Genomic DNA, 25067 nt, shown 5'->3' on the forward strand with positions numbered 1-25067 from the left:
GGTATTTAGGTATCTAACGCCCAATAGAAATCAATGGGAGTTAACTCTTACTTCTGACACCATGTTAAGAGCCGATGGACAGGGCTGAGCCAAGTGCAGTGCACAAAAGTAGTGCTACAAAACCCAGAAGCTATGCTACATATTCTTGTGGGCCATCTCCTGGCACCTTCTCGACTAACTATTTACATGTAGACAGACACAGAGCACTCCCATAATCGGTGAGGGCATGGTTTGGATCCTCTAGTTATTCATTCAGATTAGAGCAAGAAAGGGCACTCTCACTCAACAAGGATGCAGAGCTGTGAGGGAGCTGCTTACCAAAGCCAGGGGTTGGGGAGGATGGAGAACTGGGATCTCTCCTGCTCCTTTTTGCTTTAACCCCTGGCACTTTCTCCACCAAGCCTGGTGGGGTGCGTGCTCTAAGACCATTAGATGGGAGTAGCAGTTGTAGAGTGATTCCACAGCCTAGCAGTAGCATTCTGGGGCAGAGGGTTGGGGTTTGGGGGGTGAGGGCTCTGGGGTGAGGCTGGGAATGAGGGGCTCTGGGCGGGGGCAGAGGGTTGGGGTATGGGGGGGGTGAGGGCTCTGGGGTGAGGCTGGGAATGAGGGGCTCAGGCCTGGGGCAGAGGGGTGGGGTTTGGGGGGTGAGGGCTCTGGGGTGAGGCTGGGAATGAGGGGCTCTGGGCTGGGGCAGAGGGTTGGGGTTGGGGGGGTGAGGGCTCTGGGGTGAGGCTGGGAATGAGGGGCTCAGGCCTGGGGCAGAGGGTTGGGGTATGGGGGTGAGGGCTCTGGGGTGAGGCTGGGAATGAGGGCTCTGGGCTGGGGCAGAGGGTTGGGGTATGGGGGTGAGGGCTCTGGGGTGAGGCTGGGAATGAGGGGCTCTGGGCTGGGGCAGAGGGTTGGGGTGAGGGGGGGTGAGGGGCTCAGGGCTGGGGCAGGGGGTTGGGATATGGGGGGGTGAGGGCTCTGGGGTGAGGCTGGGAATGAGGGGCTCAGGGCTGGGGCAGAGGGTTGGGGTGTGTGGGGGAGTGAGGGGCTCAAGGCTGGGGCAGAGGGTTGGGGTGTGTGGGGGGGTGAGGGCTCTGGATGGAGGTGTGGGCTCTGGGGTGAGGTTGGGGATGAGGGGTTTGGGGTGCAGTGGGGCTCCCCAGGGCTGTGGTGGGGAGAGAGGACTCCCCCCCCAAGCTCTCTCTCCCTGTAGCAGCACGTGGGCTGGAGGGGAGAGGCGCCTCTCCCCCGGCCGCGGCAGGTCTAGGCCAGGCTGGGTTGTGGCCAGGGGAGGGGCGCCGCCGCAGGTCCAGGGCTTGGGGAGAGGCATCTCTCCCTGCTGCAGCCCTGAGCACCTGTGTGGCACTTAACAGGCAGCTGCGCAGTTTACAGGGAATTTAACTCAGGCCTGGTCTACACTGGGGGGGGAGGGGGTCGATCTAAGGTACGCAACTTCAGCTACGTGAATAGCGTAGCTGAAGTCGAAGTACCTTAGTTCGAATTACTTACCCGTCATCATGGCGTGGGATCGACGTCCGCGCCTCCCCCATCGACTCCGCTACCGCCACTCGCTCCGGTGGAGTTCCAGAGTCGACGGGAGCACGTTCGGGGTTCGATATATCGCGTCTAGATGAGATGCGATATATCGAACTCCGAGAAATCGATTGCTACCTGCCGATCCGGCGGGTAGTGAAGACGTACCCTCAATGTATGGCAAATGCATGGCCCTCTTATGGGAACCAGACAACCCCGCTGGGCTATATCAGGATGGGGCAGCCCTGCCATGCTGTTTCAGGGCTGGTGCACGTGGTGCCAGGGCTCCATCATCATTACTGCCTGGAAACAGACTTCTGATCTGGTGCTACTCAGGGCTTGTTTACAAGGAGACTCTCTGGAAAATTAATCCCAATTAACTAGAGATGTAAATTTAAAGCAGATTAGTTAAATTGTATTAAACCCTATAGTGAATTAAGCTAAATGTGATTTAAGACTTCTTTAATTCCAAATAAGAGCACCTACACAGGGGTTTAATGGGTCTAACCAACCCATTTTAAAATTCACACCCTTAGGCCATATCTACACTGCAAAATTATGTCGACCTAACTTACACTGGCATATAGCCACCTCAGCCATTAAATTGCTCATGTGCACACGCTTGGCTCCTAGTATCAGCAGTGTGCAATCTCCCCAGGAGTGCTTGTTTCCATTGTACTGTCAGCGTAGGGTATTGTGCGCTCCTGAAAGCCAGTAACAGCTGACGTAAGCAACATACTGTCTACACCAAATTTTTCCATCACGCCCTCCTTACCTGTAATGGAACCTGTCTGCACCACCTTCCCCGGGGAACAGTGGTTTGGAGCCACGATCGGGGCCCAGGGCAAAGCCCGGGGCTGCAGCCAGGAGTGGAGTTGGGCCTGGGACCCGAGCTGCGGCTGGGAGTGGGGCTGGAGCAGAGCTGGGGACAGAGCAGAGCTGGATGGCGTTGCCTTCCTGCCCCGTGTGGGGGCTGACCTGGGCCCCACCGCAGCCTTCGGACATTTCTCTGCACCCCCCCAGTTAGGGGACCACTGGTCTGCACTGACATTGCATCACCCTAACTCAAAGCTTATTAAGTTTGCAGACGATACCAAACTGGGAGGGATTGCAACTGCTTTAGAGGACAGGGTCATAATTCAAAATGATCTGGACAAATTGGAGAAATGGTCTGAGGTAAACTGGATGAAGTTTAATAAAGACAAATGCAAAGTGCTCCACTTAGGAAGGAACAATCAGTTTCACACATACAGAATGGGAAGAGACTGTCTAGGAAGGAGTATGGCAGAAAGGGATCTAGGGGTTATAGTGGACCACAAGCTAAATATGAGTCAACAGTGTGATGCTGTTGCAAAAAAAGCAAACGTGATTCTGGGATGCATTAACAGGTGTGTTGTGAGCAAGACACGAGGTCATTCTTCCGCTCTACTCTGCGCTGGTTAGGCCTCAACTGGAGTAGTGTGTCCAGTTCTGGGCACCGCATTTCAAGAAAGATGTGGAGAAATTGGAGAGGGTCCAGAGAAGAGCAACAAGAATGATTAAAGGTCTTGAGAACATGACCTATGAAGGAAGGCTGAAAGAATTGGGTTTGTTTAGTTTGGAAAAGAGAAGACTGAGAGGGGACATGATAGCAGTTTTCAGGTATCTAAAAGGGTGTCATCAGGAGGAGGGAGAAAACTTGTTCACCTTAGCCTCTAAGGATAGAACAAGAAGCAATGGGCTTAAACTGCAGCAAGGGAGATTTAGGTTGGACATTAGGAAAAAGTTCCTAACTGTCAGGGTGGTTAAACACTGGAATAAATTGCCTAGGGAGGTTGTGGAATCTCCATCTCTGGAGATATTTAAGAGTAGGTTAGATAAATGTCTATCAGGGATGGTCTAGACAGTATTTGGTCCTGCCATGAGGGCAGGGGACTGGACTCGATGACCTCTCGAGGTCCCTTCCAGTCCTAGACTCTATGAATCTATGAATCGACATTGACTCTACACAGCTCGGCAGGCAAGGGGTTAATAGTAGGGTTGAGAGGCACTTCTAGCAGCTACCACGACTAGGGGCTTGTCTACACTACCTCATGGGGTCGATCTAAGGTACACAACTTCAGCTATGTGAGTCGACGTACTTAGATCTACTTACCCTGGTGTCTTCACCACAGTAAGTCGACAGCTGACGCTCTCCCGTCGACTCTGCTTGCGCGTCTCGGGCCTGGTCTACACTAGGCATTTAAATCGGTTTTAGGAGCGTAAAACCGATTTAACGCCACACCCGTCCACACTGAGAGGCCCTTTATATCGATATAAAGGGCTTTTAAAACTGGTTTCTGTACTCCTCCCTAACGAGACGAGTAGCGCTAGTATCGGAATTACCATATCGGATTAGGGTTAGTGTGGCCGCAGATAGACGGTATTGGCCTCCGGGTGGTATCCCACAGTGCACCACTGACTGCTCTGGACAGCAATCTGAACTCGGATGCAGTGGCCAGGTAGACAGGAAAAGCCCCGCGAACTTTTGAATATTTCCTGTTTGCCCAGCGTGGAGCTCCGATCAGCACGTGTGGCAATGCAGTTAAAAATCAAAATAAAGAAAGAGTTCCAGCATGGACCATGCAGATGTGATTGCTGTAAGGGCAGGCAAATCTGTTCTATCAGCGCTCCGTTACAGAAGACGAAATTCAAAATCATTTTTAAAAAATCTCCAGACAGACGCCATAGCAGGGACTCAGCGCACTGCTGCGTGACAAGCATAACGGAAAGCCAAAGAATCAAATGGACGCTCATGGACTGGAGGACTCAAGCTATCCCACAGTTCCTGCAGTCTCCGAAAAGCATTTGCATTCTTGGCTGAGCTCCAAATGCTTCATGGGTCAAACACAGTGTCCGCGGTGGGTCAGGGCATAGCTCGGCAATTTACGCACCCCCCCACCCACCCCCAGAAGTGAAAGGGAAAACAATCCTCTCTTGACTCTTTTACATGTCACCGTATCTTTACTGAATGCTGCAGATAGACGGGATACCGCAGCACTCAACACCAACATCCTTGCTCCCCCCCCCCCCCGCCATGGGTGGTTGATGGTGCAATATGACTGATATCCATCATCAGCCTATTGGCATATGGGGCAGTGCAAAAGGACTAGTAACCATGCGGACTAGCATCCGTGAGGTTGATCAAGGGTGCCTGGCCCTAATTTTTCCTGGTAGATGGTGCAGTATGGCTGGTAACTGTCCTCATCATAGCAACAGGGGGCTGAGCTCCATCAGCCCCCACCCTTCATGTGTAAAGAAAAGATTCAATTGCCCCTGGACTAGCAGTGGGATGCTGGGCTCCTCTCCTCCACACTGCTTAATGTCCTGTCTGGACTATCATAGCAGCTGGAGGCTGCCTTCCACTCATTTCTCACTAAGAAGTCACTGTGTCTTATTCCTGCATTCTTTATTACTTCATCACACAAGTGGGGGGACAATGCTACGGTAGCCCAGGAAGGCTGGGGAAGAACGTAATCAACAGGTGTGTGAATAGCATACAGCTCATAATTTCTGTGGGATCTGACACAGAGCAGCTGTGCTCTCTGGTTCTATGATACAGTGGTTCTCTAGTACACTTGCCCATATTCTAGGCAGGACTGATTCTATTTTTAGATACTAAAAAGGAGGAATTGACTCAGGGAGTCATTCCCAATTTTGGCTTTTGTGCCCCTGGCTGATCTCAGCCAGGGGCACTTATGACAGCAGCAAATGGTGCAGTGCAAAAGGACTGGTAACCATGCTCATCTTATTACTAATTTATGGTATGGTAGATGGTACAGTATGGCTAGTAACCATCTCTGCTGTCATGCAAAAGCAAAAACATGCTGCTGTGTAGCGCTGCTGAATCGCCTCTGTGAGCGGCATCTAGTACACATACGGTGACAGTCACAAAAGGCAAAACAGGCTCCATGATTGCCATGCTATGGCATCTGCCAGGACAATCCAGGGAAAAAAGGTGCGAAATGCTTGTCTGCCGTTGCTTTCCCAGAGGAAGGAGTGACTGACGACATTAACCCAGAACCACCTGCGACAATGATTTTTGCCCCATCAAGCACTGGGATCTCAACCCGGAAATGCCAAGGGGCGGGGGAGGCTGCGGGAACTATGGGATAGCTACGGAATAGCTACCCACAGTGCAACGCTCCAGAAATCGATGCTAGCCTCGGACCATGGACGCACACCACCGATTTAATGTGTTTAGTGTGGCCGCACGCACTCGATTTTATACAATCTGTTTTGCTAAACCAGTTTATGTAAATTCGGAATAATCCCGTAGTGTAGATGTACCCTCGTTCTGGTGGAGTACTGGAGTCGATGGGAGAGCGCTCAGCGGTCGATTTATCAACCCCGCTGGATTGATCGCTGTGTGCAGATCCGGCGGGTACTGTAGACAAGCCCAAAACGCAAGACCGCTTACATCGACCTAACCTGTAGCGCAGTAAATTCAGAGTCGCTCCCCTACATGCCCCATGTAGACGTACCCTGTGTGGATCCGCCTGGCAGCGCGCTGTAGGGCGATGACCCTGCCCCCCGGCCAGGCTCCCCAGCTCCCCGCGGCCCCGGCTGAGCTGGCACCCGCTCTCGGCCCGGCGAAGGGGACACGGACACTTGCGGCCGGGGGAGGCAGCGCGCAGCTGCGGCCCGGCCTGCGCTAGGCGGGGCGGGGCTGGCCCGGCGGGGCGGGGCGGAGCTTGCGGCGGCGGCAGTTTGCAGGAAGCAGCGGGGAGCGGCAGGGGGTCCCGCCCCCGCCCTCGCTCTCCCCGCAGCATGGTGCCGGCAGGTCGTGCCCGCAGGTAGGGGCGTGTGCGGCCCCGCAGAGCTTACACCCCGCAACTCCGGGCCCGGGGCTGCGTCTCCTCCCTAGCGCTGTGGGCAGGGCCGGGCCTCGGTGCGCAGCCTCGCTGGGTGAAGGGGGCTGGCAGGGTCCTGCGGGACTAGCTGGTTGCAAGTCCCCAATGGAGAGGTACCGAGGGGGGCTGGCAGGGTTCTGGGGGCTAGCTGGGGTCCCCAAGGGAGCGGTATAATGGGGGTGGGGCTGGCAGGCTCCTGCGGGACTAACTAGCTGGGGTCCCCAAGGGAGCGGTATAATGGGGGTGGGGCTGGCAGGCTCCTGCGGGACTAACTAGCTGGGGTCCCCAAGGGAGCGGTATAATGGGGGTGGGGCTGGCAGGCTCCTGCAGGGCTAACTAGCTGGGGTCCCCAAGGGAGCGGTATAATGTGGGTGGGGCTGGCAGGCTCCTGCAGAGCTAACTAGCTGGGGGTCCCCAAGGAGCGGTATAATGGGGGTGGGGCTGGCAGGCTCCTGCGGGACTAACTACCTGGGGTCCCCAAGGGAGCGGTATAATGGGGGTGGGGCTGGCAGGCTCCTGCAGAGCTAACTAGCTGGGGTCCCCAAGGGAGCGGTATAATGGGGGTGGGGCTGGCAGGCTCCTGCAGAGCTAACTAGCTGGGGTCCCCAAGGGAGCGGTATAATGTGGGTGGGGCTGGCAGGCTCCTGCAGAGCTAACTAGCTGGGGGTCCCCAAGGGAGCGGTATAATGGGGGTGCGGCTGGCAGGCTCCTGCAGGGCTAACTAGCTGGGGTCCCCAAGGGAGCGGTATAATGGGGGTGGGGCTGGCAGGCTCCTGCTGGTCTAACTAGCTGGGGTCCCCAAGGGAGCGGTATAATGGGGGTGGGGCTGGCAGGCTCCTGCAGAGCTAACTAGCTGGGGTCCCCAAGGGAGCGGTATAATGGGGGTGGGGCTGGCAGGCTCCTGCGGGACTAACTAGCTGGGGGTCCCCAAGGGAGCGGTATAATGGGGGTGCGGCTGGCAGGCTCCTGCAGGGCTAACTAGCTGGGGTCCCCAAGGGAGCGGTATAATGGGGGTGGGGCTGGCAGGCTCCTGCAGAGCTAACTAGCTGGGGTCCCCAAGGGAGCGGTATAATGGGGGTGGGGCTGGCAGGCTCCTGCAGAGCTAACTAGCTGGGGTCCCCAAGGGAGCGGTATAATGGGGGTGGCGGGAGTGGGGCTGGCAGGCTCCTGCGGGGCTAGCTAGCTGGGGTCCCCAAGGGAAAGTGAGGGATGGGGTGTATTGTGTTCCAGAGCTGGGCTGATGTAGATTGAATCGGGATGGGAAGTTCTTGCTGCACTAGGCGAGGGGGAGGCCTTGGGGATCTGTGTACCCACACAGGGATGTGGGGGAGAGAAAGAGACGCCTCTGCTTATAGCTGTATTCTTCCTTCTTTAATCCCTATGGAAGTCCCTGAGGGGAGATGTAAGCCCCCCATTCCTCCCCCACATTTGAAGGCTTATAGCAAAAGCCTTGCTCTTCCCTCCCCCTCCCTCAGTATTGCTGTCTCCAAGTGCTGAAATGCCATGAGCCAGGCCTCAAAATCATGCGACTGGCTTAGAAATACGGAATTTGGGGTTCTTTGCCCTCTGTCACATTTCCAGACTCCTCTCCACACTTCTGAAGATTAGAGACTTTTTACAAAGGAAAGCTGTGATTCTACTGAGAGGCAGTGCAACTGGAGTGGAGTCCTTTGTACCCAAAGAATTAACGAATAGTGCATGTTTGTAGAGCCTGATGCGCAGCCATTCCTCGCTCAGGGGGTGGAGAAGGGCTGCTTGAGGAAGCCTTAGAGGCAGTGTTCCTAGTAAAAACAACAAGGAGTCTGGTGGCACCTTAAAGAGTAACAGATTTATTTGGGCATAAGCTTTCATAGGTAAAACCCACTTTGTTCCTAATGGTTATAGCAGGGTGTTGCAAGCCAGGACTCCTGGGTTTTATTCCTGATCCTTCCAGTGGCCCTAAGAGAGTCATTGATGTACCCAGCGACAGCTCCAGGCACCAGCGCTCCAAGCGGCGCCCTGCCAGTCCCTGCGAGGGCGGCAGTCAGGCAGCCTTCAGCGGCTTGCCTGCGGGAGGTCCCCAGTCCTGCGGATTCGGCAGCGGGTGTGCTGAAGCCACGGGACCAGTGGACCTCCTGCAGGCAAGCCACCGAATCCACGGGACTGGGGACCTCCCGCAGGTGCGCTGCCTGCCTGCTGTGCTTGGGGTTGCAAAAAAGCTAGAGCCGCCCCTGGATGTACCAAAGATCACACGGTGCCTGGGAGGTTGAATTCACATTCATATGGTCCTTGGAGAGGAGCAAAGGCCTGTTGTTATGGTTAAAATGTTTTGTAATTGTTTTCAATCCACCCAGAAGGACTGGCAGTCCATGGTTTCCCCAAGTGCCTAATCTGGGATGGATGCAGATGGGTTAAAATCTAGCCCTTCTGGTAAGGCAGCATGCAAAGCAGGAGGCAATGGCATTTGTAATGAGATAGGTTTTCCTTTCATCCTAACTGTGGTTCCATTTCCAGGCTGGTTTCCATTCTCAGTCAGGCCCTGGAAGACTGTGCTGAGCAAAAGAAGAAGCTAGAGGACAATCTAACCCTGTGTCGGGCCCTTCTTGGAGACTGGTGAGTCGTCACGGGTGGCAAAAGATGACTGAAAGCTGCTAAAGATACCTGCATTGCTCGATGTCTTGTAGAGGCAAGGAGGGAGCATAGCCTAGTGGCTAAAACTCAAGAGCAGGAGTTGGGAGAGCTGGATTTTATTCCCAGCTCTGCCATCGAGACGAATTGTGTTTCACTGGTATACTGTCTCTGATGTCATAATGCTAATAGCTTTCTGGTTGTCCAGAGAGTCTTCTAGAAAAACAGGGCAGACCCTGATGTCTAATGTAAGAATATAAGCTGAAAAAAAATTCTTAGAAAAGGTCATAAAGGGTTGGGGTTGTTTGTCCATCATAAATAAGGGGAAAAAAAAAAAGTGGGCACAAACCTACTTCCTTCTTCCCTTAATGGGTTCCATTTTGGCGCCCTGGGTCATGGAAGGGCGTGCAAGACTTGTGCTAAAAAATCCTTTGTTCTTGTGCATATTCTTTCGCAAGCTGCTTTAAAAAAAAAATCCTCAGCATTCTAGTACTGATTTCCCAGCATTCTGACTTCCTGTGAATGGGGCACAGCCTTGTGCTTGTCATGCAGCCAATAATAAAACCCTTTTAGTTGCTACAGTACCAGGTAATAGTCCCCTGCTCCGGAGCTGTGCTTTTCTGTTTTCCTGGATATGCTTTTTGTGCTTGTGAAGAGATTGCGCTGTATTGCTGGCCTGAATGAAGCATTAAGCAAATATCTCCCTCCCCAGTCCTGACCTGAAGCGCCTCCTGCTGTTTGAGTCCTATGTCTTTTCTCACCTCTAGCTCTACCAATGCTCTACCAGTGAACGATGCCTCCCTGCAGAAGAGAAGGGAGGACTGACTAAAGGGTTGTGTGTGTTTTGGGCTGTGTAGTGTCCCCTGAAATTCTCCTGCTGGCCAGGCCCTGCTCAAAGGATAGGGGGAACTTACATCATTGTTAACCCTGGCTGTCAGAGTGCAGTCACATCCTTCATGTGTTCTGTGTTTGTTTCCCTCTCCCCAGGAAAGTGCAAACTCCTGAGAGTCCAAAGCCAGAGAATGGCCCAAAGAGTGACCAAGGTGAGCCTTTTCTTCTTGCCATCTCTGTGTTGTGTCCATGCTCAGTCTGGCCAGTGATGATCTAATCTGCTTCTTGGGAATTCCTCTGATGTTCCCTGCTAACAAGGGGCCTGATTATCTTCTGTGCTTCTGTTGACTTCCATGGATTTAATCTGGATTCACACCTGGGTAACTGAGAGCAGAATCCAGCTACGGGTCTTGACACCACAGCTGCAAGCCTGAAAGGGACGTCTGTGTATGTCACCTGTTTGTGGAAGGGTTGGTCACTGTGGAGAGATGTCAGGTTCTGCACGGTTGCCATCCATCCTGACTCTTTCAGGAGTTTGCCAACCCGAGACTGCAGGAGTGTAGTGAAAAGTCCCTCTGCTTCCTTGTTATAGACCAGTGGTCCCCAACACAGTGCCCGCGGGCGACATGGCATCTATATGCACCCGCGTACTGTCCAGCGGACAAGCATGCGCCAAAATGCTGCCGAGAAGCAGTGTCATCCAGAGGCGTTGCTGCCGAAAATCAGCGGCATTTCTGCAGCGACACCTCTGGATGACGCTGCTTGTCGGCGGCATTTCGGCGGATGCTCGTCCGTCGGCCACGGTCCTCGGTGGCTCATTTTCTGGCGCCTGCCAGACGAAAAAGGTTGGGGACAATGATCTCCTCTGAGAAATCCAGAGGAGTGAGCCAGTGTAGTGAGGAATGGGGAAGGAAGGGGCTTGGTCAGTATGGCTTCCTGATACACCTTCTGCTCTTGTAGAGAGTGAGCCTTCACCCAAGGAACTGGAGCAGCTGGAGCTGTTGAACAGAGCCCTGGAGAGAGCATTAAGAGTCCGGAAAAGCACCCTGCGAAATCCTTTAGAGGCCCTAGGAGCTGCAGAAGGAAAGAAGGGAGCAGAGAAGAAACCTGCTACCAGCGCTGTTAGAATGCAGCAGGCACCCTTGTCTAAAGAGTATGTCCCTAAGACCATCAAGGTGACATCTGTGTGCAAAAAGGCTTCCTCTTCCAAAAAGCTCTCAGCCTATATGCTGAAAGCTCCCTACAGGACTGATCCTGTGAAAGCACCAACCAGTCACAGCTCCAGGGCTCCAAAGGTGGCTGGGAAGGGCTCGACTAAAGGGGCTGCCCTCCAACAAGTGAGGAAGACTGTGCCAGCTGCCAGTGTTATTCAGCAAGAGTTCTGTGCTGCTGCAGAACCATCTGGCTCACCCAGCTCTCCCCTGCACCAGCAGCAGAGCTGTTCTTCCTTTGGAGGCTCTGCTAGTGGCGAAAACTCGGTAGCTGTCATCCTACAGGGAGTTGATCCAGAGAATGATTGTCGTGGTTCCTTGGCAGAGTCTCCAGTGACACAGAGCCATACAGCAGGAGATATCCCCGTGGGGAGTACCACGGCCCGCACATTCACTCTCCAGGAAAAGGGGTACGTTCTCATTAGCAGGCACTAGGAATCTTAGTTTGTTCAGTATTCAAACTCCATTTCTCTTCTCAGCTCGTCCCCACAGGAGCTGATCTTTCCTAGCATTCACTAGGGCCTAATTCTGTGTCATTGCTGCCCCCAGTGACACAGAACTAGAGGTGGGCAAACTACGGCCCGCGGGACCCCCCTGCCCGTCCCCTGAACTCCTGGCTGAGGAGGCTAGCCCCCGGCTCCTCCCCTGCTGTTCCCCTCCCCTGCAGCCTCAGCTCGCCCTGCCGCCAGTGCAATGCTCTGGGCGGTGGGGCTGTGAGTTCCTGGGGCAGCCATCAGGGGGCGAGAAGCAGGGCGGGGGCAGATAGGGGATAGGGGCCGGGCCACTCCCCCCTAATCAGCCCTCCATACAATTTCGTTAGTGAGAGATTTCACTGTGTCCATCTCCCATCAACATGCAGTGGCAGCTCCCTTTAGCTTGGGCAGCCTTCACCCTGCAGCTGCTGGTAGATCCTGCTTCCAAGTCTGTGTTCCAGCTTATGGGATGGGATCACCATGGGGTCTGAACACATGCACAGAGCCTCTCAGCTCCAGGTGGCCAGCCCCCCTCTCTCTGAGTGATGGTGATGGATAGTCTTCTCAGGCTGCTCAGTGGTCACTCTGAGCCGTGCAGATCCTGTTCCTTCAGGGCTCGCTGGAGATGGTTGATTAGGCAGCTTGGGGGATGCTTCGGCTGGCTGGTGCTGTAGTTGTTCAATGCATGGAGGATTCAGTCTCCAGCGTGGTCAGGCTGGTGCTTTTCACCAGCACTAAATTCGTTGCAAATGTAGACATCACTATCCTCACATAAAAGATTAGGAACAGGGTCCAGTGTCCTGATCTTGCTCTGCTGCTCTTTGGCAGTCGTTACTGAAGACTCTCTTCTTTGCAGGTCTTTGTTGAAGCTACCACTTCCCTATAGGAAAGCCTATTCCAGGAACTCCAGGTAAAGCTATGACCACCAGTCCTACTTGGGATTCTTTTCTGGTGGCGAGGGAGGTGTAAAGGGAGGGGCCTGGGCTTTGCAGCCTGATGGAGAGGAAGCCTAAAAAATGCTGCAGCATTTGAGGGGCATTGGCAGAACTGTGTGGAAAGCCTGAGACTGAAATAGCAGGGATTGCTGCAGATCAGACTTGAGGGACCTTGGCAGAGCTGTGCATGGGAGCTTGCATGGAGCCTGCCAGTGGGGGTACACTGTCACTTCCAAGGGCACAAAAGCTTACGAAATTCACCCCAACATTTTAAAAATATGAAGAATTCCAAGGAAAGTCATGGTCTTTAGCCTGTATATAACTTTGCAGTGGGGCAAACGTATTTGCAAATACTCTGTCATAGAAGTTAGAGACCATCCTCTGGTCTGATTTTCAACTTCCCAAACAATGGGGCTCTGACCCATTTCCTTTGGGAGATCATTCCACAGTTTAGTAGAACCCACTGGGGTGATGTCTGTCTTGATGCTCAGCATAAGTAGGACTGGAAGAGTCACCGAGTCCAGTCCCCTGCTATTGCAGGCCACCTGTCATGTGAATCTGTGAATTTATCAAGCTCCATCTGAAAACTAGTTAGGTTTTTCCAGAACCTCCCTCTTGTGAGGGCTAGAAACTTGTAATTTCCAGTCTGAATTCAGGGCCAGATACATACGTTTGTTCCTAACATTGCACCTAGCGAGTGTGTAGTGTCCCAAATAATTTCTCCCCTTCTTGGGAATTGGCACCTTCCAAATGCTTGCAGATTATCATCAAGTCATCTGCTAGCCATCTCTTAGCCAAGTCCATAGATTTCCCTGATTTTTCTGTGCAATTTTAATCTCTTTACTGCTTCTTTGAACTTACATGGCAAAGTGAAAATAACCTACCAATTTAGCTCTGCGTTCCCGAAGTTCCCTTACAGGGAAAATGCATCTAACGGGGTAATATCTATATTTTCCGATTCCATTAACCTTGCTGTTTCTCATTACAACTTTCCTCTGAAAGTGCAGCTTTAAAATGATCCATCTTGACAGAGCTAAAACTTAATCTAGGAGTGGGACACACTAGCCCAGGGGTAGGCAACCTATGGCACACGTACTGAAGGCGGCACGTGAGCTGATTTTCAGTGGCACTCACACTGCCCGGGTCCTGGCCACCGGTCCGGGGGGTTCTGCATTTTAATTTAATTTTAAATGAAGTTTCTTAAACATTTTAAAAACCTTTTTTACTTTACATACAACAATAGTTTAGTTCTATATTATAGACTTATAGAAAAGGATCTTCTAAAAACGTTAAAATGTATTACTGGCACACGAAACCTTAAATTAGAGTGAATAAATGAAGACTTGGCACACCACTTCTGAAAGGTTGCCGACCCCTGCACTGGCCCATGGTTCAGCCAGCCACATACTGGATAGTTATTTTAAATGTACTGCTGCTATCCCTCATTTTCTGCAGTAGGTTTCTGGAGCGTGGCTGAAATACTTAGTGTCATGTGGCCATATTCTTGTAGGTGGTTGGGTCAGTGCAGAATTATGGAGACCTTGTGTAGGTGGAACATATCCCACTGTCAGCTCTCCTCCTCCATTCTTTGTACAAGGCACTGTGTTCTCACGGGACCCCTCGAACACAAGATTCCTGGGATCTGTCTGCCCACCTTGCTGACGTCCATTATTATGTTCCTGGAGCACCCTAGTGGAGAGGCGGCACCATCACACATGCCGTCCTGCCATAACATGCTGAATTAGAGAAACCTTGGAAATCTTTCATCTAAGGAGAAGCTGGTAGAAATCATACAGGTTCTCTGGGGAATATTATGCCGGGTGCAGGAAGAACTGTTGCCTCTGTGTGTATAATCCTCCCCCTCCCCCTGCTTGTCTTGAATTTTCAGACTGTGGGAGAAGTGTCATCTGTGCCAAAGCAGCTCAGCCACAGCTGCTGCAAGGAGTCGCTTTCTAGAGAGAATGCAGGCGACTGTATCCTTTTTTACCTCTCCTGCCCCTTTAGATGACGGCATGCAGCCACATGGTGCAGCTTGATGGGCATCCTCTTCAAACCATCGGAGAGGTACCCCGTCTCCCAGGAGCTGTGCCTGTGACAGAAAGAGTTCCATTTCCACTGCAGATCTTCACTGTTTGCAGAAACTTGAGTATTTTAATGTAGATGAACTGAGCCATCAGTAAACAACACATGTAGACATCCTTTCTCTCCCCCACCACCTCCATCCTCTGCAGTGTCATCTTGTGTGCTGCTTGCCCTTTACATCTGTCCTGGAATCCCAAAGAACTCCGCTCTGGGAGTGAGGGTGGTGACTGAAGGAAGGGGTTTGCCATGCTCACACCTGGGTCTAAAGGAAACGCTCCTTAAGCTGCTGTAAGTTTTGTTCCTCTGCACCAGCCTTTAGTCCTGCAGAGATAGAAGAGGAGGTGATGGTCCTGCGTGATGCACATTCTCTCCTGAGCCAGTACATGGAAGCTGAGACCACAGGTAAGAAATGCACTAATGGCAGCTCAAATTATTTCCCCACCTGCCTGTGTCTTGCCAGGTGTACTCAGCTGTTTATGGCTTAAGGAGACCAGAGCAATGGAGTGGGCAAGTGATGGTCTCCTTCCCTGCTTTGGAGTAATCACATATGGTATCTTTCACTTGCTGGTGTGGGGTTGGGATGTAACAGAATTACGGAATAGCGATAGTTCTGTGTAACTTCATACCTCCGGGCCTGCTAGTTTTCCCCTCCGCTTCTCCTCCAGGCCACCCAACGTGGGAGAGAGAGTATGAATGTCTCCTGACCCTGGAAGGCCTGCAAGACACAGCATCCCAGTGTCTGCACAAGCTGCAGCTGCTGCAAGCAGGTGAGGCCAATATCTGCTGTAATGGTCAAGAGTCTAAGCAGCCTGCCCTGTTTGAGCAATAGTTTGATGCTTGTGATTAGCTTGAGACCCATGTTGTTAGACAAAATGTCAAAGATGCAGCTGAGAGAGGAGGAACTCATGGACAGGGTGTGTTAATATTACTGGTTGGTTAAAAGACTAGTCTAGTATTATGGATATGATTTTGTCACAGTAAAATAATGCATAATTTACGGCACAGTCACAGTAAAAAAAAAAATTTTTACGCTATGGTCACAGCAACAAAATAATTGTGTAATAAGGGAATGTGAACATAAATATGCATTTATGAATACAAACAGTGCAATGTTTCTGCTCAACAGTTTAATGCAATATAGTTTTATTTTCTTTGCAAAAGTAAGCTATTTTAGAATTTTTTATTTTTGTACAATACTTTTTTCAAACAACCATAACAGGAAAGTGTTTTGATTTTATAACAAAATAACTTTGTGATCCTTTTTGTTTAATTTCCATTTACACACGGCTGTGATTTTCGTCCAAGTTATGTATTGAGTGTGTCACTTTTGGTGCGACATCTCTCATCCCTGAGCATATTATTAAAGATGAGACTGATCTTTCTGTGTCCACACTGTTGACTGGTGCTTTTAAGCATCACAGGGTAACCACTGCAAGAACTGGAAATTAGGGTTTCATGCTTTTCCAGACCTGTAAAATATCATCACTGCTCAGTTCTTGAAATGCTTCCCAGTAAGTCCAATATACTCTCTGAGCTGGAATATTGTCTTCATACGGTAGGATATTTTCAAATGTTGTGGCCTCAAAAATGTTTCGGTGTTTTGCTTGATGTGGCTGAAATACATGGCGTGCTCTGAAAAGTGTCAGTGGGTTGGCAAAAGTGGGAGATTGAGTCAGTTTCCGTGTACAAATTAATTTTTTTGAGTTTTCTAAAAGTGCAGGTTTTGTTGCTGGATGTTGGCACGTTTCAGTGCAGCTCTCGGCCTCCAGCGCATGCCATTTTTCACTTGATGAGCATGAACTGTGGGCCCTTCGTAAACCGTGAGAGTATTCATGATTTGGGATGCAGACTTCTTAAGAGCCTCAAATTCTTCAATAACTGCTGCAGATTTGCAGAGATCAACAATCTCTTCAACCTGAACTGCTCTGACCAGTCTCCTTTGTGTAAGAAAGAAAACAAAACCCACACTCTACGAAACGTAATCCTCAGCATGTGCAAGGTTATAAAGACCTGCTTTTAACCAGCTGTTCCATCTGGTTATTACTGGGGCTGGTGGGATGCGAAGACTTTTCCCTTATTCCATTAAAAACACGTGAAAGCAAGCTTTCCATGCAGGGCAAGCAGGTTTATTTCATTTACTTTAAAAAATATTTTCCTTCACAGTTTGCCAAAAGGTTAAGCAAATGTCTCCATGCATGTCAGGAGTACAGCATTTAAAAACAAAGGTTTCAAGCCTTGACCCCAAGCTTTCCCCATGTTTTTGGCATTATCTGTCACAACTGCAGTGCTGCGATCAAACGGTATTGGGAATTTCTCAACCATTTCCCTTATTGCCTAGCTTGCTGTTTTTAAAATTAACTGCTTCCAAAACCTCACAATTCAGCAAAGAACCTTCCAGCTTGTTGTGTTCACCTTCAGCTGAAGTATCCGCATTGTCACTGCTGTTTGGGAAGGGGAGAGCAAGAATAATAAGCCCATATCTGTCTTCAGCATGAGTAGTTTCATCTGCTACAATGCTGATTCCTTCAAAGGCTTGCAACTTTTCTTTGAATTCTTGAATGTGATAGTCAAAAACCTTGGGTAAGTAAAACTTTTAAAAACTGATCTGCACTCTAGAGCAGGTTGAATACTAAAAGCCTTCTAAGGGTTGGATTGTCAAGGGTAAGGAAAAGGCTTCTGTTAATTTTAACAGCTCTGTAACTGTTTTCTTAAGTTTTGTTTTCTGTTTTCCTCCACTTCTAAGGCCTCTCATTTGTGCTTATGTGTTGCACTTTCTATATGCTTGTCACAACTAGTCTTTCTGGTAAAATCAAGCTGACGTGTAAAATAATTTTTCTTCACTTACCCCAAACGTTTCATGAATTTCACTGCTCATTGCTTAGTTTTGCCATTTATTTTGTTGCTGTTGTCCTGTTTACTGTTCAAGGGTTCATCTGTTCCAACCACTTTGACTCCTTCACTGCTGCTGGCACTGCCAATAATTTTAAAGCCATGATCGTCTCCTGTTTATGCAATACGTGTTTTCTGTCTTCGTGGTCAAGTTGAAATACATGGCAAAATTCACGGGTTCCATGACAGTGGTGACCACCTGTGACATCATTGTATCCTTATCTATCATTAGTGGAGACGAGGATTTAAAATCTCTGGTCGCAATTGAAGCTGTTGCAACAATTTGTCACAATCATAAGTCTCTGTTTAGAAAGGGCCTGGGACTGGACTAGTGAGGGAGGTTGCAAGTCAGGAGGGAGGTGCACTGGCCACCCTGTGTAGCGGAAGCTTGGCCTGTGTCTGGTTCTATGTATAACTACTCATCCATAAAAATAAAAAATAATGAACACTACATTCATCCAAAATTCTGGAAAAGCAAATGGCACTTGCTGATTATATTTGTACCTTCCCACCCCAATAGCTGCGGAGTCCCAGATGGTGGTACACCCGGCAGACTGTACTCACTGTGCGGGGACCTCCCCTGCAGATTGCGCTCCACTCAGAGGACGAAGATGTGGGGACACGGGTGTCCTGGCAACACCTCTCCTTTTTTACTCCAGCTTCCAGGAGCTGAGGGACATGGCTGCCTTGAAACTGCAGGTGCTGATGCTGCGCCAGCAAATCGATATACAGAAGGTAACTCAACAGCAGAAATACATGGTGGGGGGGGAAAACAGCAGCAGCACAGTTAGTTCTCGCAGCAGCTAGTTCCCAAGCCATGAAGTTTGCTCAGCATGTCCATGTCCTGTCATGCTCTGATTCATTTCAAAGATGCATACGTTAAGGCCAAAAGGGACCCTTGTGATCAACCAGTTAGCTCCTGCATAACCCGGGCCATAACTTCTGATTGAACTAGAGCATTAGAGAGCGGAGGTGGATGAGGCAATTATTGGACCAACTTCTGTTGTTGAGAGAGATTCGCTTTCGGGTTTACACAGAGCTCTTAGTCACGGCTGGGAAATGTACTCAGACAGTCACAGCGAAGTTACAAGGTGGAACGGATGGTTAGCATGAGTAGTTAACACACGTTTAAAGGGACCGTTCAAGGCAATGTCCCGTTAACACCTCTCCAGTCATTAACTACTTGTGCTAAACAATCTCTGTTCCACCTCATGTTACTGTACCTGATACTGTACCTTTCCTAGGCCTTAAGAAGAGCTCAGTGTAAGCTCAAAAACTTCTCTCTCTCACCGGCAGAAGCTGGTCCAATAAAAGATGTTACCTCTTCCACTTGTCTCGCTAATATCCTGGGACCAACATGGGTGGACCAACACTTCAGGAACTAGACCATGTTTATTAGACTTTGTTCTTTTTTTAGTTTGTTGGGGGGGAGGGGTGTTGGCTCCCCCCCCCCCTTAATACTGCTATTGTAGGGAGAACATCATCCTAGTCTATTCTTTGTCACATTAATAGCTAGAGACCCCACTGGGGGCTGTTGCCTCAGTTGTGCACCTGCATTGTGATCTTCCCCTGTACTACCCATCAGCAGTCTAGCCCCTCCTGTGTGGCCAGAGAGGAGCACTATATTCACGTTCCTTCAGTCTCAGGCTGCCCTGCTATTGACCTTGCTGGTCCACCAATAAGAATGAGAAGAGAGATCAATCTCCACACCAGCTCAGAGCTGGGTGCCTTCGGCACAAAGGATTGCCCATTGCGCTGAATTATTTGCAGTGGTTTAGCTGTACAGACTCCATTCCCCAGGACTGAACTCTCACTTAGAACCTCCAAGTGAGGGCTAAGAGCCCTCCAAGCAGAGGTGAAGTGTGAGGGTTTAGCCATTAAGGCATCCCCTGTGCCATCCTACTGCTGCACTTTGACATGCCAGTCACCTGAGCTGATTAAGGGACATGTTGGAAAAGAAACACTAGCAGAGCAGGAAACCCTCATGAGGAAAGGGAGAGTTAGGCTATGTCTACACTTGCAGAGTTTTTGCGCTGTCAGTTTCAACACCCAGGGCGGCTCTAGGTATTTTGCCGCCCCAAGCACGGCAGACAGGCTGCCTTCGGCGGCTTCCCTGCGGGAGGTCCCCGGTCCCGCGGATTCAGAGGCACACCTGAGGGAGGTCCACCGAAGCCACGGAACCAGCGGACCCTCCGCAGGCATGCTGCCGAAGGCAACCTGCCTGCCACCCTCTCGGCGACCGGCAGAGCGCCCCCTGTGGCTTGCTGCCCCAGGTACGCACTTGATGTGCTGGTGCCTGGAGCCGCCCCTATCAACAGTGATAGTGAATCAGTGGAAGAAGAGCGCTGGTTTGTGTATTCACTTCCAAAGGCTGCAAGGCTGCGGGAGAGTGTTTACATTTGCAGCACTTCCATCACAGATGAGAGCAGCACAGTGAGGGCAGCTATCCCACAGTGCAGCTCTCTCCCAAACACTGATCAGCTTCTGTAGCTCAGCATTGCTCCAAGCAGGGGATCGTTTGCTCCATGGAGCAGGCATTGTCACCTGGCCAGATGATAAGTGGGCACTTGCCAAGAAAACAGGAAGGGGAGTTTCAGAGTTCCCAGGGCTTTACATGGGGAGGGCTGGATGTCTGTTTACCTGGCATCACAGCAGCAGAGCTGCTGGCCAGAATGGTCACCTAGGCACTGTGGGATATCCTGCAGAGGCTAAAAACTCTATAAAGAGGAAGAAGGTGTCTTCACTGGCACATCACTGCAAAAGCATTACTGGTAAGAACTGTTCGCCTCTCATGGAGGTGGTTTTCTTTTTGTGGCGAAACGTCTGAGTTTCACCGCAAAAAGTCACGGGCAAGTGTAGACGGGTTTTGCACACAAAAAGGGACTTTTTCTGATTTAAATGGCAAGTGTAGACATGCCCTTACTGTTGTTTAACTGCTTGTCTCTCACTACATGCCCTGGCTGTTGGCAAATCTCTCTGCATCTGCTGTCACACAATAGACCTTCCTGCGATTAAGTCCTGTCTTTAATGTCACTTAATGTCAGGCCTCTGTTTATGGCCTGTCCCAGTGCCCCTTATAGAATGGTGGTTGAAACCTCCTGCCAAGATACCAGGGTGACCACTGGGGCTGGAACACTTGTTATAGTAAGGATGCTGAAAGCCAGCTAATGAAACTGTAAACCGTGTGTATTCAAAAGCAATGCGAAAAAGTGTTATTCCTGCTTACACCACATGGATGCAGCACAGCTCCGGGATTCTCAAGAATCGCATAATAATGCTAGCTTTGTTCTGACAGCACCAGCAAACTTTTCACCGTGAAACCTGTGGGTGCTGCAGTATCTGCCACACCTCTTGTTCCCATGCCTATGTGGGTGACTGCCCCCTAAATAGATAGATGTTTTATGTAGGATGAGTCCAGAGATAGGTGAAATACTTCGCAGAGGGTGAGTCAAATGAGTGCAACATAAACTGGCTGTTTCCAACTCGCCAGTGCCCATACGTCTGTGGCCCAGGCCTAACCATTTGCTACTGGGGCCTAGGTGGTGGGAATGCCAGAACTATAGAAATTAAAGAATCCTGTTGGGTCACATTGCCCTTCTGCCCAGTGAGGCAGGACTGTTTCCTAGTCTTCTTGGATATGGGAACTAGTCTAGTGGTAAGGGGCTTCTGTCACCTCCTTTGGGAGAGGTGAACGCAGCTGTTGTTTTAGCACTGCCTCACATACTTTAGACCTGCCATTTGCATAGCTTTGTACATGGGTGGATTTCAAAGCTCTTTCCAAAGGCTCAGACATTCTCACTGTAATGGATGGAGGCTGAGGGTAAGTGGCTTGTGTAGGGTCAGACAGCTCTGGAGCTAGAATCCAGGAGAGGGCCATTTTGTGGGAGTGGTATAGAATCATAGATATCAAGGTTGGAAGGGACCTCAGGAGGTCATCTAGTCCAACCCCCTGCTCAAAGCAGGACCAATCCCCAGACAGATTTTTACCCCAGTTCAAACCTCAAGGATTGAACTCAGAACCCTGGGTTTAGCAAGCCAGTGCTCAAACCACTGAGCTATCCCTCCCCCTGTATAGCCATATGTGGTGAAGGATAAGTAGTATTATTTGTACCATGCTGCCCTACAAGGTGTGTTAGAGATAGGGCGACTGTGGGTTACTCTGTGGTGCATCCCCAATGAGCAGAGAATAGACACTTTGATAGTTAAAGCTGACGAAAGAAATCCATCCTTCAGCAATTTGGATATTATTACTCATAATGCCCTGACTAGCTTTTGCTGCTTCATACAACCACTTGTAGGCCCTAGAAATGTGCTCTGCCTTTCAACCTGTTGCTGTGGTGTCTGCTTCCACCCAGGTCTTGATAGCTGAGCTTCTCCCCATTCTGGAATCCAGGCTCCCTCATGATGATTCTCCATCTCATCTGTACCGCTCAGTTTACACCCAACTCTGTGAAGGAGGTGAGCGTTTCCCTGTGCTGATGAATGATGAGCTGCCAGACTGACCCTGAATCCAGCCTGCTGTCTTGCCGGCCGTCCCCACGCCCAGAGAGAGAGAGCCAAGAAATAAACTTTTCCTAGTAATTTTTTTCCCTCTGCTCACTTGTCAAACAAAATAATTAAATTTCACACTGGTTTCTAACTCCATTTCTCTTTTAAATCATCCAGTCATCTTCTCTACCTGATAGCTGAGGGGTTCTGAAGACAAGGGCTTTGAAGTACCACTACCCTGGGGCTTACCATCCAACGGGTTACCATGAATAGTGCAGTCCTTTACCTGGATCGCCTCCAACTGTGATCCTGTCTGATCCACCAAGCTAAGAAGGGCTGAGCCACGTGGGTGCTTAGATGGGAGATGTCCATGGAAAACCCAGGTGCTGCGGGAAGTAGTGCTGCTGGAATGGATTGCTAGGTGGTGCTCTTCCCTCTCAGTACTGAACCAGTACTGTGTGGTGCTGGAGGAGCTGTCTTTCAGAGACCAACCCAGTGTCTGGTCTAGGCCTGTGGCACTTGTCTAAGAGTAGTAGTTTTGACCCTGGTGTCCTGGCCAAATTCCAACATGGGTAATTGCATTCTACCTCCCTAGCTCCCCCTTGTATTTTGAATCCTATGATATTCTTTCCTTCTGTCAAGGTTTCTCCCCCTCTCTGAACTTTAGGGTACAGATGTGGGGACCTGCATGGACACTTCTAAGTTTAATTACAAGCTTAGATCCGGTAACACTGCCACCAGCCAGAATTCCAGTGTCTGGCACACTTCCTGTCCCCCAAAAACTTTCCCCTCCCTGGATAGCCTTGAGGCTCTTCCACCAAGTCCCTGGTGGTACCGATCCAACCCCTTGGATCTTAACACAAGGAGAAATTAACCATTCCCCCCTCCTTTCCCCCACCAACTCCTGGTGAGTCCAGACCCAATTCCCTGCGATCTTAAAACAAGAAAGAAAAAATGAATCAGGTTCTTAAAAAGAAAGCTTTTAATTAAAGAAAGAAAGGTAAAAATTATCTCTGTAAAATCAGGATGGAAAATACTTTACAGGGTAATCAGATTCTTATAACCCAGAGGAACCCCCCCCTCTAGCCTTAGGTTCAAAGTTACAGCAAACAGAGGTAAAATCCTCTCAGCAAAAAGGAACATTTACAAGTTGAGAAAACAAAAATAAGACTAACATGCCTTGTCTGGCTATTACTTACAAGTTTGAAACATGAAAGACTGATTCAGAAAGATTTGGAGAGCCTGGATTGATGTCTGGTCCCTCTCAATCCCGAGAACGAACAACCCCCAGAACAAAGAGCACAAATAAAAGACTTCCCTCCACCAAGATTTGAAAGTATCTTGTCCCCTTATTGGTCCTCTGGTCAGGTGTCAGCCAGATTTACTGAGCTTCTTAACCCTTTACAGGTGAAAGAGACATTAACCCTTAATATACCTAATTAACCCTTAACTATCTGTTTATGACACCTTCCTGTCTCTAAACTGGGTGGTGCTGCTGTGCACTGATTAACAGTAACACTCTAGCAAAGGGTGACATGTCTCTGGTTGTAAGCGCTTTGTGATCTAATTGGACGAAAGGAGCCACCGTGGACATTGTAGCACTATCATCGCTTCTTAGATAGTCACCAGCTCTTGTTAGTTTAGGGCACATCATAACAGAACATAATCTGTTTGCTGTAGGGTGTTTTCAGTCCTAAAAGAATGACTGACTGCAGTGTCTTCTCCAACATTGAGAAACTTTGGGCAAAATGTGTATGATGAATCCGCCCTTCCTAAGACCTTTTTACCCATTGCTGCTGTAGTCAAAATTCACTAAAAATCAGAATTTTGTGTGTTACATTTGGGTCTTTGGGAATAGTATTTTATCTCCCATGGGTTCTGAGCTCCTGGACCAGCTTTGGAATTAGTGAGAGGAACATCAGCCAAGAACTGCACTGCCAGTGGTTGTGATCAATGTTCCCTCTAATTTTTTACGTCCATGTGTGGAATGAATTTTGTTACGTGCACCAATATGGAGGTGATGTGTGACACGTCACCTTCATATTGATGCACATAACAATATTCGTGGGGGTGGGGGTGGGGCCCAGGGGTTTGGAGTGTGGACGGGGGCTCAGGGCAGAGGGGTTTGGGATGTAGGAGGGGACTCAGGGCTGGGGAAGCGGGGGGGGGCAGGGCTCTTGGGTGGGGCTGGGAATGAAGGGTTTGGGGTGCGGGGGGGGCTCAGGCTTGCAGAGGGTTGGGTGCACGGGTGAGGGCTCTGGCTGGGGTGAAGGCTCGGGTGGGGCTAGGGATAAGGGGTTTGGGGTGCAGAGGGTTAGGTTGAGGGGTTTGGGGTGTGGACTCTGGGGTGTGGCCAGGGATGAGGGGTTTGGGGTGTGGGCCACTCCAGGGCTGCGGGAGGGAGAGAGGACTCCCCTCAGCCCTCTCGCTGCAGCAGCTCAGGGCAGAGGGAGAGAGATGCCTCTCCCTGGCTGCGGCAGCTCCAGCAGGCCTGGGCCGGGCCAAGGGAGGGGCTCCTCTCCCCCTGCTGTGGCAAGTCCGGGCGGGGCAGGTCCATGCTGGGGGAGAGGCATCTCTTCCCACCGCAGCCCTGAGCCCCTGCGCAGGGCTTAATGGGCAGCTGCGTGGCCACACAGCTTAGAGGGAACCTAGGTTGTGATAGTGGGAATTTCTGCTTGTGAGTCTCAAAGCATTTTACATAAATGGTCTCTTTCAGTCCCCATCTTCCCCTGCTCAGTCCCCACCGCCCTCCTTACAGAAACCATTCCCCACCCCATTAGTTTATCCTTCTGTGACTATGGTTGCTGGAGGGGCCACTGAGATTGCTCAATCAGGGCAAACTGCAGAGAATAGGGAAGACAATCCCCCAAACTGGCAGTTTATTCTTATAATTAGATTCACCACACCAGTAACCAAACAGCTTCTGTAATACCTTACTGGTTACCAAGAAGCTAAAATACAGTTCACTTTAAGCAATCCAGCCTTTGGCTCCCACCCAGACGGCCACGTCTATATTGCGAGGGTTACTGAAAACCTTATTCACCATATATAAAGTTCTACCAATCCCAAGAGATTGGACACACATTACCCACCAGGTCAAAAAATATTCAGATCTTACCTAAATATATGCATATAGGCAATTCTTATTAACTAAATCTA

The 25067-nt window shown here is 50.3% G+C and overlaps 1 protein-coding gene across 1 annotated transcript; it reads left to right on the plus strand.

The window, feature by feature from the left end:
* Positions 1-6359: 6359 nt before the first annotated feature.
* On the plus strand, positions 6360-22064 carry TEDC2 (tubulin epsilon and delta complex 2). The gene is made up of 10 exons (XM_039493237.1): positions 6360-6505; positions 8886-8984; positions 9987-10042; positions 10791-11451; positions 12371-12424; positions 14338-14422; positions 14825-14933; positions 15197-15298; positions 17941-18155; positions 21776-22064. Exons 1-10 carry the CDS (start codon positions 6498-6500, stop codon positions 21920-21922), a joined length of 1536 nt encoding a protein of 511 aa, XP_039349171.1. The 5' UTR covers positions 6360-6497; the 3' UTR covers positions 21923-22064.
* The last annotated feature ends 3003 nt before the right edge of the window (positions 22065-25067 follow it).

This window comes from Mauremys reevesii, linkage group 10 (genome assembly GCF_016161935.1).
Source record: "Mauremys reevesii isolate NIE-2019 linkage group 10, ASM1616193v1, whole genome shotgun sequence".
In the NCBI taxonomy this organism is placed as follows: domain Eukaryota; kingdom Metazoa; phylum Chordata; order Testudines; family Geoemydidae; genus Mauremys; species Mauremys reevesii.

Bases quoted from the DNA above. Each gene is read 5' to 3' on its own strand.
- TEDC2 (XM_039493237.1), top strand. The intron at 10,043-10,790 runs GTGAGCCTTTTC...CTGCTCTTGTAG, and splicing joins TGGCCCAAAGAGTGACCAAG to AGAGTGAGCCTTCACCCAAG. The intron at 14,934-15,196 runs GTAAGAAATGCA...CTTCTCCTCCAG, and splicing joins CATGGAAGCTGAGACCACAG to GCCACCCAACGTGGGAGAGA.